The 14,253-nt window shown below is 37.7% G+C and overlaps 1 protein-coding gene across 5 annotated transcripts in view; it reads left to right on the forward strand.

The window, feature by feature from the left end:
• The window catches only part of CEP135 (centrosomal protein 135), a 77,616-nt gene that overhangs the window by 46,123 nt on the left and 17,240 nt on the right, over positions 1 to 14,253 (forward strand). For all 5 annotated transcript variants that reach the window (XR_013352236.1, XM_077848078.1, XM_077848080.1 and 2 more), the window contains exons 16-21: positions 7,699 to 7,814; positions 7,884 to 8,038; positions 8,632 to 8,687; positions 9,638 to 9,806; positions 10,612 to 10,722; positions 11,036 to 11,221. Coding sequence is in view for 4 of the 5 variants with exons in the window: in XM_077848078.1 (XP_077704204.1) it covers positions 7,699 to 7,814; positions 7,884 to 8,038; positions 8,632 to 8,687; positions 9,638 to 9,806; positions 10,612 to 10,722; positions 11,036 to 11,221 (793 nt within the window). In the remaining variant the exon portion in view is untranslated. The remainder of the gene's footprint in view (positions 1 to 7,698; positions 7,815 to 7,883; positions 8,039 to 8,631; positions 8,688 to 9,637; positions 9,807 to 10,611; positions 10,723 to 11,035; positions 11,222 to 14,253) is intronic.

Genomic DNA, 14,253 nt, shown 5'->3' on the forward strand with positions numbered 1-14,253 from the left:
GTGTGATCCTGGAGACCCGGGATCGAGTCCCACGTCAGGTTCCCTGCATGGAGCCTGCTTCTCCCTCTTGTGTCTCTGCCTCTCTCTCTCTCTGTGTCTCTATTGAATGAATGAATGAATGAATGAATGAATGAATGATTAAAATCTTAAAAAAAAAAGAAAAAAGAAAAAAGAAAACAGAACATTGAAGGAAACAAAAAGTCAGCAAAGTTTTTTTCTGGGCTGGGTAGCTGTAATAAGTAAAAAGACTTAAGATCAGAAGAAGATCACTCTGAAGAATCAGAGGAGATATTCCTCTCTAAATTACATTTGCAGTAATGATCAGAAAAAGATTTTCAGATGCCAACATGACATTGCATATGTAAAACTAAATCACTCCTGAGATAATAACAACTTGAGATTAGAAAGGATTGTAGTAATGATGATTAGAAAGAAGATGGGAAAAAAAAAGAAGATTGATGGGTTTTCAGTCAGTTAAGTGTCTGCCTTCAGCTCAGGCCATGATCCTGGGCTCCTGGGATTGCCCTGCACCCTGCTGAGCAGGAAGCCTGCTTCTCCCTCTTCCTCTTTCCCTCCCCACTGCTCATGCTCTTTCTTGATCTTTCTCTCTCAAATAGGTAGAATCTTTTTCTAGAAGATTTACTTTATTTGAAGTAGTGAGAGACGGCACATGAGCTGGGGCTGTGGAGGGGTGCAGAGGGAGAGGGAGAAGCAAATTCTCCACTGAGCAGAGAGCCGGACTCCGGGCTTGATATCAGGACCCTGGGATCATGATCTGAGCAAAAGCAGATGCTTAACCAACTTAGCCACCCAGGCACCCCTGAAATAGGTAGAATTTTTTGAAAAAGAAAGTGGGACACCTGGGTAGCTCAGTGGTTGAGCGGTCAGCCTTTGGCTCAGGGCATAATCCCAGGGTCTGGGATCGAGTCCCACTTCGGGCTCCCTGCGGGGAGCCTGTTTCTCCCTCTGCCTATGTCTCTGCTTCTCTCTCTGTCTCTCTCATGAATAAATAAAAATCTTTTTTAAAAAAATAAAGAAAGATTGATAAATTAAAAGTGCTAGTGAATAGTGGAATGGATATTTCTGAAAACTAGGTTCGTAAAATAGAAAACAAACTCAAGTAATTCATCTAGAATTCAGAACCCAGAAGAATAAAAGGAAATGATGAAAGACACAGACCTAATATACAAATAATGAGAATTGCAAAATATATAATAAAATAAACAGCAGGATTGAAAATCCAAGGAATAATTAGGAAAAGAAAGACCAACATCTGTTCATAAGGAGATGTGTGATTATCAAACAACTTTAACAAATTAAAATCAAGAGATCATTGTCTGATTAATTAAGGAATACTATATTAGGAACTCACATAGAGTATCTCCAATTTTTGCCTTTTGTTGCTCTGACTACAAATCTTCATAAGTTTGACTTTAGTTAGAACTAAGGTGAAAGCTGCTTTTTTCTTTTTTTCTTTTTTTCTTTTTTGTGAGTGCTACATACATCCTCTGGAAAGCTAGCTGAAGGGATCAGCCTATCTTCGTCTGGTTTATGTCTTTACTCAGCTCCAAAGTATAGATACTACGATGTATTTCTGTCAGCCAGAATTATTAGTCTACCTGTTTTCCTCTTGTGTTGAGCTGTCAGGAACTGGCATTTAATCCATTTTGCTTTTCCTTTACACTGTAGCCAAAACTCCCCATTTCCTTTTCTCACAGGAGACCCTCTCAGTTTGTTTGTTTTTTTTTTTAATCCCCTGCAGGGAGCCTTATGCAAGACTCTATCACGGGACCCCTGGATCACAACCTGAGCCAAAGGCAGATGCTCAACCACTAAGCCACCTGGGTGCCCCCCTTCTCAGTTTTACATGGAGGAGCTTTCAAGTGCCCTTGGATCCCCTAGCATACAGCTCCTTTCACTTTTTTTGTTGTTGTTGTTATAATATTCTTTTCTTTGGTTAACCCCGTGTACTGTTTCTCTCATAGACACTGTATTATAGGAAAGGATTATGAGGACTTTTTTGTTTACCTTGTATAACCTGGGAAGGGCACCTGGGCGGTTCAGTGGTTGAGCATCTACCTTTGGCTCAGGGCATGGTCCTGGAGTCCCAGGATCGAGTCCTATGTTGGGGTCCCCTAGAGGAACCTGCTTCTCCCTCTACCTATGTCTCTGCCTCTCTCTGTGTGTCTCTCATGAATAAATAAAATTTAAAAAAAAAAAAAAAAAACCTTACAGAAACCAAAAAACTATTAAAACTAATAAATGAACTCAGTAATGTTGCAGGATACAAAGTTAATATATAGAAATCTTTTGGGTTACTGTACACTTAATACAGAATGAGCAGAAGGTGATGTTAAGAAAATTCCTTTTTTAGTTGCATCCAAAAGAATAAAATACCTAGGAATAAATTTAACCAAGGAGGTTACAGGTTAAAAGACCTGTAATCTGAATATTATAAGACTTTGATGAAAGTAATTGAAGATGACAGAAATAAATGGAAAGAAAGACTGTGTACATGGATTTGAAGAATATTGTTAAAATGTTTATACTACCCAAATCAATCTACAGATTCAGTGCATCCTAATCAAAATACCACAAACATTTTTTACAGAACTAGAATGAAAAATCTTAAAATTTAGACAGAACCATAAACCCTCCAAGTAGCCAAAGCAATTTTGAGAAAGATTGAAGCTGGTGGTATCATGCTCCCAGATTTCAAACTACTACAAAGCCAGAGTAATCAAAACAGTATGGTACTGGCACACAAAAACACATTCTAATCAATGGAACAGAACAGAAAGACTGGAAATAAATGCACTCTTATATGGTCCATTAGTTTGTGGCAAAGGAGGCCATAATATACAATGGAGAAAAGATTGCTTCTTCAATAAATGGTGTTGGGGAAACTGGACCACTTTCTTATACCATATACAAAAAATAAACTCAAAATGAATTAGAGCCCTAAATGTAAGATTTGAAATTATAAAACTCTTAAAAAGAAAACAGGCAGTAAACTTTTGGTTATTGGTCCAATATATTTTTTGGATCTTTCTAAGGCAAGGGCAATAAAAGCAAAAATAAACAATTGGAACTATATCAGACAAACGCCTTTGCACAGTAAAGGAAACCATCAACAAAATGAAAAGGCAGCCTACATAGATACATGGGCTTATTTCTGGACTTCTCCCAATATTGGGAACAATATTTGCAAATCATGTATCTCATTAGAGGTTAATATCCAAAATATATAAAGAACTCATACAACTGAACACCAAAAAATAATCAATTAAAAAATGGGTGGAGGATGTGAATAGACATTTTTCCATAGATGTTTAGATGGCCAAGAAACACATGAAAAGATGCTCGACATCACTAATCATCAGGAAGTACAAATCAAAAGCACAGTGAGATATCACCTAAGGCTATCAAAATGGCTAGAATCAAAAAGACAATAAGTAACAAGTGTTGGTGAGGATATGGAGAAAAAAGAAGCCTCATTCACTGTTGGTGGATATGTAAATTGGTGCAGCAACTGTGGAAAACAGTGTGGTGGGTCTTCAAAAAAAAGTACCATATGATCCAGTGATTTTTCAAAGAAAATTAAAACACTAATTCAAAAAGTTATATACACTCTTATGTTTACTGCAGCATTTACAAGAGCCAAGATAGGGAAGCAACTCAAGTATCCATTGATAAGTGGATTAAAAAATGTAAAAAAAAAAAAAAAGATATAGTATATACATATACAGTGGCATATTACCATAAAAAAGCATGAGCTCTTGTCATTTTGTGACAATCTGTGAAAACATGGATGGACCTAGAAGCTATTACACTAAGTGACAAAGACAAAGAAAGAGAAGTCACAGGGATGTAAAGTACAGCGGAGAGAATATAACCAGTAGTATTGTAATCACTTTGGTGACAGGTGGTAACTAGATCTTTTGTGGTGGTCATTTTGTAACATATAAAAAGTCAAATCACTATGTTGTACACTTAAAGCTGGTATACAGTATTATATACCAAAAAGAAAAAAAGCAGGGTGCCTGGGTGGCTCAGTCTGTTGGGGGCATTTGCCTTCAGCTCGGATCATGATCCCAGACTCCTGGGATGGAGCCCTGCATTGGGCTCCCTGCTCAGTGGGCGGGGGGGGGGGGGGGGGGGGGGGGGGGTGTCTGCTTCTCCTCTCGTCTCTCTCCACATACTCTCTCTCTCAAATAAATAAAATCTTTTTGTTTTTAAGGTACAGCATTCAAAACAATGTGATAACTGGCATAAAGATAGACATATGGCCCAATTGGATAAAACTGAAAGTCCAGAAATAAACCCATGTATCTATGGCCAGTTGATTTCAACAAGGGCGCCAAGAGCATTCAATAGAGAAAGAATAGTCTCATCAATAAATGGTGCTAGAATAGCTGGATATCCACATGCCAAAGAATGAAACTGGACCCGTACCTCACTCTAATTAAAAAATTAACTCAAAATGGGTCAGTGACCTAAATAGAAGAGCTAAAACCATAAAACTCTTGAAGAAAACATAGGAGAAAATCTTAATGACTTTGGGTTTGGCAATGGATTCTAAGGACACCAGTAAGAATAAGCAACAAAAGAAAAAGTAGTTAAATTAGACTTCCAACAAAATAGAAAACTTTGTGTATCAAAAGACTTTATGGGGATCCCTGAGTGGCTCAGTGGTTGAGCATCTGCCTTTGCCTCAGGGCATGATCCTGAAGTCCTGGCATCTAGTCCCACATCGAGCTCCCTGCATGGAGCCTGCTTCTCCCTCTGCCTATGTCTCTGCCTCTCTCTCTCTCTCTCTCTCTCTCTCTCTCTCTCTCTGTGTGTCTCTCATGAATAAATAAAATCTTTAAAAAATAATAAAAATTTAAAAAAATACTTTATCAAGAAAGTGACAACTTGCAGAATGGGAGAAAAATTTTTTTATTTAAAGATTTTATTTACAGGCAGCCCCGGTGGCACAGTGGTTTAGCGCCGCCTGCAGCCCAGGGTGTGATCCTGGAGGCCCTGGATCTAGTCCCACGGCAGGCTCTCTGTATGATGCCTGCTTCTCCCTCTGCCTGTGTCTCTGCCTCTCTCTCTCTCTCTCTCTCTCTCACTCTCTCTCTGTTTCTATGAATAGATAAATAAAATCTTTAATAAAATAAAGATTTTAATTACTTATTCATAAGAGACACAGAGAGAGGCAGAGACACAGGCAGAGGGAGAAGCAGGCTCCAAGCAGGGAGCCCGATGTGGAACTCGATCCCAGGACTCCAGGATCACACCCTGAGCCAAAGGCAGATGCTCAACCGCTGAGCCACCCAGGTGTCCCAGGAGAAAATATTTTCAATTCATAACACTGATAAGCGTCTAGTGTCCAAAATGTATGAAGAACTCTTATAACTGAACAATAACAAGACAAGCAACCTGTCTAAATGGACAAAGGACTTGAATAGGCATTTCTCCAAATAAGGTATATAAATGACCAGCAAACACATGAAAAGATGCTTATTAGGAAAAAGCAAGTCAAAATCATAATGCGGTATCACTTTATACCCCTTACCATGGCTCTAAATGAGAAAAAGAAAATACAAGTGTTGGCAAGGGAATAGAGAAACCAGAACTCTCATTGCTGATGGGAACATGTAAAATAGTCCAGCGCTGTGGAAAATAATCTGGCACGTCTTCAAGAAGCTGTAAACATAGGATTACCATATGACCCAGCAATTTTAGATATGTACCTAAAAGAATTAAGAATAGACCAGTATATGTACACAAATGTTCCTAGCAGCACTTCACAATAGCCAAAAGAAAGTAACAGCCCAAATACCCATCGACAGATGGACAGATTGTGATACATACGTACACTGGATTGACCATAAAGAGAAAGGAAATTCTGACACTTGCTACAACATGGATTAACCTTGAACACATCGTGCTAAATGCAATAAGCCAGGCACTAAAGAGCAAATATTGTATGATTTTTCTTATGTGTGGTACCTAGAGTTAAATTCATAAAGACAGGAAGTAGAGGTTACCAGAGAATGGGAAGAGAGAAGGAGGAGTTGTTGTTCAGTAGGTACAGAGTTTATGTTGGTGAGGATGAAAAAGTTTTGGGTAGGTACTGGTAATGGGTATACAGGACTGTGAATGTATTTAATGCCACTGATTTACATGGTAAATGTAAATGGTTAAAATGGTAAATATGGTCACAAAGTCAAAAAAATAAAATATGGATATCATTACTGTTTCTCTTTCCTCTAGTATGCCATTAAAATTCCAAACCTACACTGCTTGTCCCCTAAAATGAAATCATGTGTCCCTCTATGTAATGTAGTATAACTAAGGAATTTGAGACCAAGAGATGGTCCTGTCCAATCAGCCACATGGCTCATAAGTAGAGAGCTAGAACTTTGGTTTTAAATTTTACTGCTTCACTGTCTTGTGGTAAGTCATCACTCCCTTTGGTATGTTCATAACGCTTTCAAAGCTAAGAAATTGGTTAATTTCTCCTAATAACATAGTTCTCAGATTTTCCTTTCCAAACACCATGATGAACAAATAATATGATAGTCACTCAACTATTCATCCTTATCACCTTTATACCTCAGTTCTTTCATTAAGCAGACCTTTATCTTAACAGCAGTATTTCTGTCAGAGAAATTACATCCAGGATCTGTTATAGAATCTATATTGTCAGGATACCTGGGTGGCTCAGCGGTTAAGCGCCGCATTTAGCCCAGGACTTGATCCTGGAGTCCCGGGATCGAGTCCCACATCGGGCTCCCTGCATGGAGCTTGCTTCTCCCTCTGCCTGTGTCTGTGCCTCTCTCTTTCTCTCTCTCTCTCTCTCTCTGCGTGTGTGTGCCTCTCATGAATAAATAAATCTTAAAAAAAAAAAAAAAAAAAAGAATCTCTACTGTCCCCTTCCTGTCTACACTAGAGTATGAAAAGGTAAAGCTATTTTTAGGACTCACCAAGAGCCTACTTTATGTATACAGTCAAGATGTTATACTGCCTTCCTTTATCAATCATACTTTTATTAGGTATTAACCTTCCTATTTTACATTTCTACTTAGAACTTCAAACACTGCCAACCACTTGGTGTCCCAGTGTCCACAGGGACTCTATGGGTGGGCCTTCTATTTTTGAGCATTTTCCCTTGTAGATAGAGGATATTGGTCTCCCTGAATTCTTCATAGATTGCACTACAATAAATGTCCATTTTCCCTGTTTACTAAGACCTCCAGTTGACTACCTACCAAAAAAGTCGAAATAGAAAGCAAAATTAAAAGCTCACCAGTCTGGATTTATGGATAATCCTTGGAAGTGCCAGGCCATGCTGTAAAAACAGGGCATGCCTTTACCTCCACGTTTGAAAATAGATTTTACAAGGAAAAGAGTGTTAGTATTAGGAAACAAGAACTTTAAAACTACCAGGAAACCTCTAGAAAAGAGTATACAATTAATTTGATTTTTATACTATATTATTTTTAGGAAGATGGAACCATTTTGAAGAAGAATGGTGGACAGCAAGAAATAATATATAATATAATACCATTGATTATACTGGAAGAGCTTTAAAATAAATAAAAGAAACTTTAAAAATAAAAATATTTTTTAAAATCTCTCATTTTAAAAAAATTATTTCTACTAGAGATAAAGAATGCCATTTGTTTTTATCCACTGATTCTTTAGGCTAGTAAATGAGCAGCTACAGCGGTCACTTGATGATTGTCAGCACCGGCTCTCCAAGAAAAGAGATGAACTTGAATCAGCCCAAGCACAAATAAGCATACTGCAGGAAAAAATAGGTAAGCGTTTTTAAATTTTGCTTTTGCTAAACCTACTTTATTTGGTCTAACAAACATTTCTCTTTATAGATAAACTATACCTTCAGATGACTTCGCAGAGTGAAGAGGCTCATGTAATGAAAAAGACCATTGATGTTATTGATAAAGAGAAAGACTTTCTTCAGGAGACAGTAGATGAGAAGACAGAAAAGATTGCAAACTTGCAAGAAAACCTGGTTAATAAAGTATGTGACAGCTAAATACCTTTATCCGGCATCTCAACAGAAATTATCTCATTCTCTCTTTCAAATATGTAAATTCCTAAGGCCTACAGCCTAATCTTCTAATATTCTTAAATTTCATTTCATGCCATTAATTTGGATCTGCAAAAGTTCTATTTATAGAGGCGCCTGGGTGGCTCAGTTGGTTAAGGATCCTACTCTTCATTTTGGCTGAGGTCAACAATCTCAGGGTTGTGCACTTAAGCCCTGTGTTGGGCTCTGCACTGGGCATGGAGCTTAAGGTTCTCTCTTTCCCTCTCCTGCCCCTCCCCCCTGCCCCATCACTCATGGGCACATGCCTTTCTCCCCAACCCCCCAAAAAATTCTATTTATGGAATGTAATTTTATCAAATATGATTATAGCAAATTCAAGGAAACAATTCAGGTTCTTAGAATGGGTAAAAGCATGCCAATATGTAAAGTATTGAGACATAGAAATGTTTACTTTGAAGCTTTCTTTTATAGAGTAATTTATATAAATGTGATAAATTATATAAATTCAAGTAAAGACATTTTTATATGAATGTTTTAGAATCATATTTTCATAATTTCTGTAGGAAAAAGCTATTGCTCAGATGAAGAAGACAGTCTCAGAATGTGAATCTTCTATGAAGTAAGTAATCAATGAAATGGCATCCAGCTTTTTTTAGAAAGTTTCAGTGAATATAGCTTATGTATTTAAGTAGCAATTTGATCATAGGTAATTTCTTTGTTCAGTTTTCCCGTTTTTGCTGGTGGCAGCATCTGAGTGTCTTCCATGAACATGCCATCCTCTTTAACTTTCTCCTCTCCATCATCAAATCTCAGTTGTTATGTCTGACTTGTTATTCTTTTCATACCTATTGCTCTTTATTTCTACCATAATTACTCTGTTCAGACCCTAATTATTAAAACTTGGATTACTTGGGATCCCTGGGTGGCTCAGCAGTTTAGTGCCTGCCTTTGGCCCAGGGCATGATCCCGGAGTACCGGGATCGAGTCCCACATCAGGCTCCTCGCAGGGAGCCTACTTCTCCCGCTTCCTGTGTCTCTGCCTCTCTCTCTCTCTCTGTGTCTCTCATAAATAAATAAAATCTTTAAAAAAAAAAAAAAAAAAAACTTGGATTACTTTAGTAGCCAATCTGAAATTTGTTCTACATCAAAACCTATCTTGAATAGTTACACAATTTTACATTTTATGTCTAATCTCTACTTCAAGACAAAAGTCACTATTATTTTATATGCCTTTACACATTACATGGTAGTGGAGACTTAAATATTAAATAATACTTGCCAATTGAATCTATTATGTTTTGCTCCTAATATTTTAAAGTCCTCTATTTAAGAAGAAAAAAAAAAGTCCTCTATTTTTACCTTTTAGAATTATAAATTTATTTTATTACTATTTCCATATGATGATTGGTAGAGATCTAAAATATCTGCTTTACCTAATTTATCAGTGTCTTAATGCAGTATAATTTCTTGTATTCTTAGTGTACTTAATTCAGAGTACAGCAGTTTTCTTTTAAATGATTTACAGTTTTCCAAAAAACTTTATTATTTCCACATCCTTTGTGTTAACAGCCAGATAAAGGAAACGTTGACTAATCGGGAGCGAGAAATAAGCAGCCTCCGGCGCCAGCTTGATGCAGCTCACAAAGAACTTGATGAAGTAGGAAAATCTAAAGAAGTGTCTTTTAAGGAAAACAGAAGATTACAAGAAGATCTGAATACAATGGCAAGAGAAAACCAGGTATGAGCACAATGCATAAACTTTGTTTTACTCCATATTCATTCTTTGCTAAATTTTAAAGCTCTAAATATGTTTTCTAAAATTTAATGATATTAATATGAACAACATAAATAATTCTTTGAGGGGAATTGAATTTATAAGAGTATTAAAAAGTATGGTTTAGAACGCTGCTGTATATCACAGGGTGTCTAATTGTTACAACTGTGGTCTCCTTACTATTTTGGTCTTTGTTATAAGGACTCCTAAAGCTGAGAACATTGTATTGTCTGTGGCAGATACCATTGTCACCCTCAACATCACTTTCAAGGCAAAGTGCTATGTTTTAAAGATCCATGATTTTAATTATTCACACATCCTTTCAACAACTTAGAGATATACCTATAAGTAAGTTAATATTTTAGAATGGCAGATACTGAGAAGTATCGGTTTTGTTTGTGCTGGTTTATTAAAGGATTACACTAAGAAGATAAATGATTTTCCTGTTTTAAATATTTTAAATTTTTTAAAAATTACTTTTAGTATTCAGTATAAAACATAGTGCTGGGATCCCTGGGTGGCGCAGCGGTTTGGCGCCTGCCTTTGGCCCAGGGTGCGATCCTGGAGACCCGGGATCGAATCCCACGTCGGACTCCCGGTGCATGGAGCCTGCTTCTCCCTCTGCCTGTGTCTCTGCCTCTCTCTCTCTCTCTCTCTCTCTCTCTCTCTCTGTGGCTATCATAAATAAAATAAATAAATAAAATAAATAGAACTCATTAGGTGCCACATTTATTGTAGATTTATCTGTCTTCAATTCTCTGATTAACAGGAAATCTCACTGGAATTGGAAGCAGCAGTTCAAGAAAAAGAAGAAATGAAGAGTAGAGTTCATAATTACATAACTGAAGTGTCACGATGGGAGAGCTTAATGGCTGCTAAGGTATATAAAAAATATTTAGGTTGAATTTAAGACTGATAATCTAAAAAATATTTTGATGTGTGTTTATTCTGTCTCCTCATTTATTTATTTCTTTTCCTGTCTCTTCTCATAGATATTAAGATATGAGAGAGGAGATCTTGCCTACCGTATTTTTATATTTCCCCACAGATCTTACTTAGTATGCTGTCTGCACAGATAGCGTATGGTTCCTCATTAAAACAAAAATCCTAGTGTGTGTGTATGTTTATGATATGAGTATTCCAATGGATGACAGTTACTAATTTAGAAACAATTTACTTATACTTAAAACCAGGAAAAAGAAAATCAAGATTTGTTAGATAGATTTCAGATGCTTCATAACCGTGCTGAAGACTGGGAGGTCAAAGCCCATCAAGCTGAGGGAGAAAGTAGCTCGGTTCGACTGGAACTTCTTTCAATTGATACTGAGAGGAGACATCTTCGAGAAAGGGTGGAGCTACTAGAAAAAGAAATTCAGGAGGTAATATATTTATTTATCTTGCAATGACATTATTTAGTAAAACAATAACATTCAAAGATACTTTAAAGTGAGGTTTAAGCATTGATAAAGTCAAGGTCAGTGTAATATTTTATCATTAATTCTGATAATTTGCTTATGAGTATCATTACTTTTTTTAAATTGTAAGATATACATAAAATCAAGTTTATCATTTTTTAGAGCACAGTTCTTGGCAGTTAGTATACTCACATTGTTATGCAACTGTCACCACCATTTCCAGAACTTTTTCATATTCCCTGATTGAAACTGTACCCATAAAAAAAAAAAAAAAAGAAACTGTACCCATTTACACTAACTGCCCATTCCTCACTCCCTACCCCATCCCAGCCTCTAGCAACCACGTACTTTCTTTGTCTATGAATTTGACTACTTTTTGTGCCTCATATAAGTGGAATCATACAATATTTTTCTTTTTGTGACTGGCTTATTTCACTTAGGCTTAAGGTTCATGTATGTTGGTAACGTGTCCAAATTGCATTTCTTTTTAAGGCTAATACTCCATTGTGTATATACCTCACATTTTCTTTATCCATTCATCTGTCAATGGACATTTCATTTGTTTTCACCTTTGGCTGCCAGGAATAATGCTATGAACATGGATATACAATCTGTTCAAGTCCTTGCTTTCAGTTCTTTAGGATATACCTGGAAGTAGAATTGCTGAATCATGATGATTTTTAAGTTTAGCATTTTCAGAAATTGCCATACTTTTTTCCTTAAGGAAAACTATAATGAAAATATGAAAGTGGCTTTGAAATATGGCAATGAATAAAGGCTGAAAGAATTTTAAGTGCTTGATAGAAAAATCCTAGATTGCTTTGAAAAACTCATTGGTAGAAAGATGCACATTAGAGAGGATCCTAGTAAGGGCTTAGAAAAAATAGCTAGAGACAAAACTGCTGTCATTTACAAAATACATAAATTTTTAACAGAATTTATCCAGGAATCTTAATGTTTCTTCTAGTGAGGTCTCAGATGCCATTGAGGAACATGTTATTGGATATTTATTTATTTGTTTGTTTATTTATTTTTATTCATGAGAGACACAGAGAATGGGAGAGACACAGGCAGAGAGAGAAGCAGGCTCCATGCAGGGAGCCTGATGTGGGACCCAATTCTGGGACTCCAGGATCAAGGCAGATGCTTAACCACTGAGCCACCCAGGCGTCCCAAGAGAGAAAATCTTCAGCAAGCTCCATGCTGAGCTTAACATGGGGCTTGATCTCACAACCCTGAGATCATGACCTGAGCCAAAATCAAGAGTCATAAACTCAATAGACTAAGCCACCAATGTGCCCCTAGAAGAACACAGAATAAGTGATAAACTTGGATATTTAGCTGAGAACATTTCTAAGCAAAGTGTATAAGGTGTAGCCTGGTTTCTTTTTGCTGCTTATAGTAAAATACAAAGAAAAGAAATAAGTGAGAAAGGAGCCAGGTCTTACCAAAATACCAACAGCATTTTCCATAGAACTAGAACAAATAATCCTACATTTTTAAAAATATTTATTTATCTTTTTACTTTTTAAAAGATTTTATTTATTTATTTATTTATTTATTTATTTGAGAGAGAGAAAGTGAGAGCACAAGCAGGGGGAGGGGCAGAGAGAGAGGATAAAGCAGACTCCCTGCTGATTAGGAAGCCTGACGTGGGGCTCAATCCCAGGACCCCGAGATCATGACCTGAGCCAAAGGCAGATGCTTAACCAACTGAGCCACCCAGGTGCCTCCCTAGATTTTTTTTAAGATTTACTTATTTGAGGGAGACAGGGTGAAAATCTTAAGCAGACTCTGCTCTGAGCACAGAGCCCAATACACAGGGTTCAATCTCATGACCTTAAGATCCCAACTTGAGCCAAAACCAAGAGTCGGATGCTTTACCAACTCTGCCACCCAGGTGCCCCAATAATCCTAAAATTTGTATGGTACCGCAAAAGACCCCAAAACGCCAAAAGAATCTTGAAAAGGAAGAAGAAACCTGGAGATACCACAACCCCAGATTTCAAGCTATATTGCAAAGCTGTAGTAATCAAAACAGTATAGTACTGAAACAAAAAACAGACACACAGATCAATGGAACAGAATAGAGTGCAGACATAAACCCATATTATTCTATCACATAGGAAGCAAGAATATGCAGGGGGAAAAGACCGTCTCTACAACAGATAGAACCAGGAAAACTACACAGCTACATGCAAAAGAATGAAACTTTCTTACACCATACATAAAAATAAACTCAAGGGACACCTGGCTGGCTCAGTGGATGAGCATGTGCCTTTACCTCAGGGTGTGATCCTGGAGTTTGGGATTGAGTCCCATATCTGGCTCCCTGCAGGGAGCCTGCTTCTCCCTCTGCCTATGTCTCTGTCTCTCTCTCTCTGTCTCTCATGAATAAATAAATAAAATCTTAAAGAAAAAAACTCGAAATGGATTAAAGAGGCGTGCTTAGGTGGCTCAGTCGGTTAAGCATCTGCCTTTGGCTCAGGTCATGATCTCAGGGTTCTGGAATTAAGCCCCATGTCAGGCTCTCTGCTCAGCAGGAATCCTGCTTCTCCCTCTTTTTCTGCCCCTCCTCCTGTTTGTGCATTCTCTCTCTCTCTCTAATAGAAATAAAATCATGGGATCCCTGGGTGGCGCAGCGGTTTGGCGCCTGCCTTTGGCCCAGGGCGCGATCCTGGAGACCCGGGATCGAATCCCACATCGGGCTTCTGGTGCATGGAGCCTGCTTCTCCCTCTGCCTATGTCTCTGCCTCTCTCTTTCTCTCTCTGTGACTATCATAAATAAATAAAAATTTTTTAAAAAAATTAAAAAAGGGATCCCTGGGTGGCGCAGCGGTTTGGCGCCTGCCTTTGGCCCAGGGCGCGATCCTGGAGACCCCGGATCGAGTCCCACGTCGGGCTCCCGGTGCATGGAGCCTGCTTCTCCCTCTGCCTGTGTCTCTGCCTCTCTCTCTCTCTCTCTGTGACTATCATAAATAAATAAAAATTAAAAA

The sequence above is a fragment of the Canis aureus genome, chromosome 14 (assembly GCF_053574225.1).
Source record: "Canis aureus isolate CA01 chromosome 14, VMU_Caureus_v.1.0, whole genome shotgun sequence".
Lineage (NCBI taxonomy): Eukaryota > Metazoa > Chordata > Mammalia > Carnivora > Canidae > Canis > Canis aureus.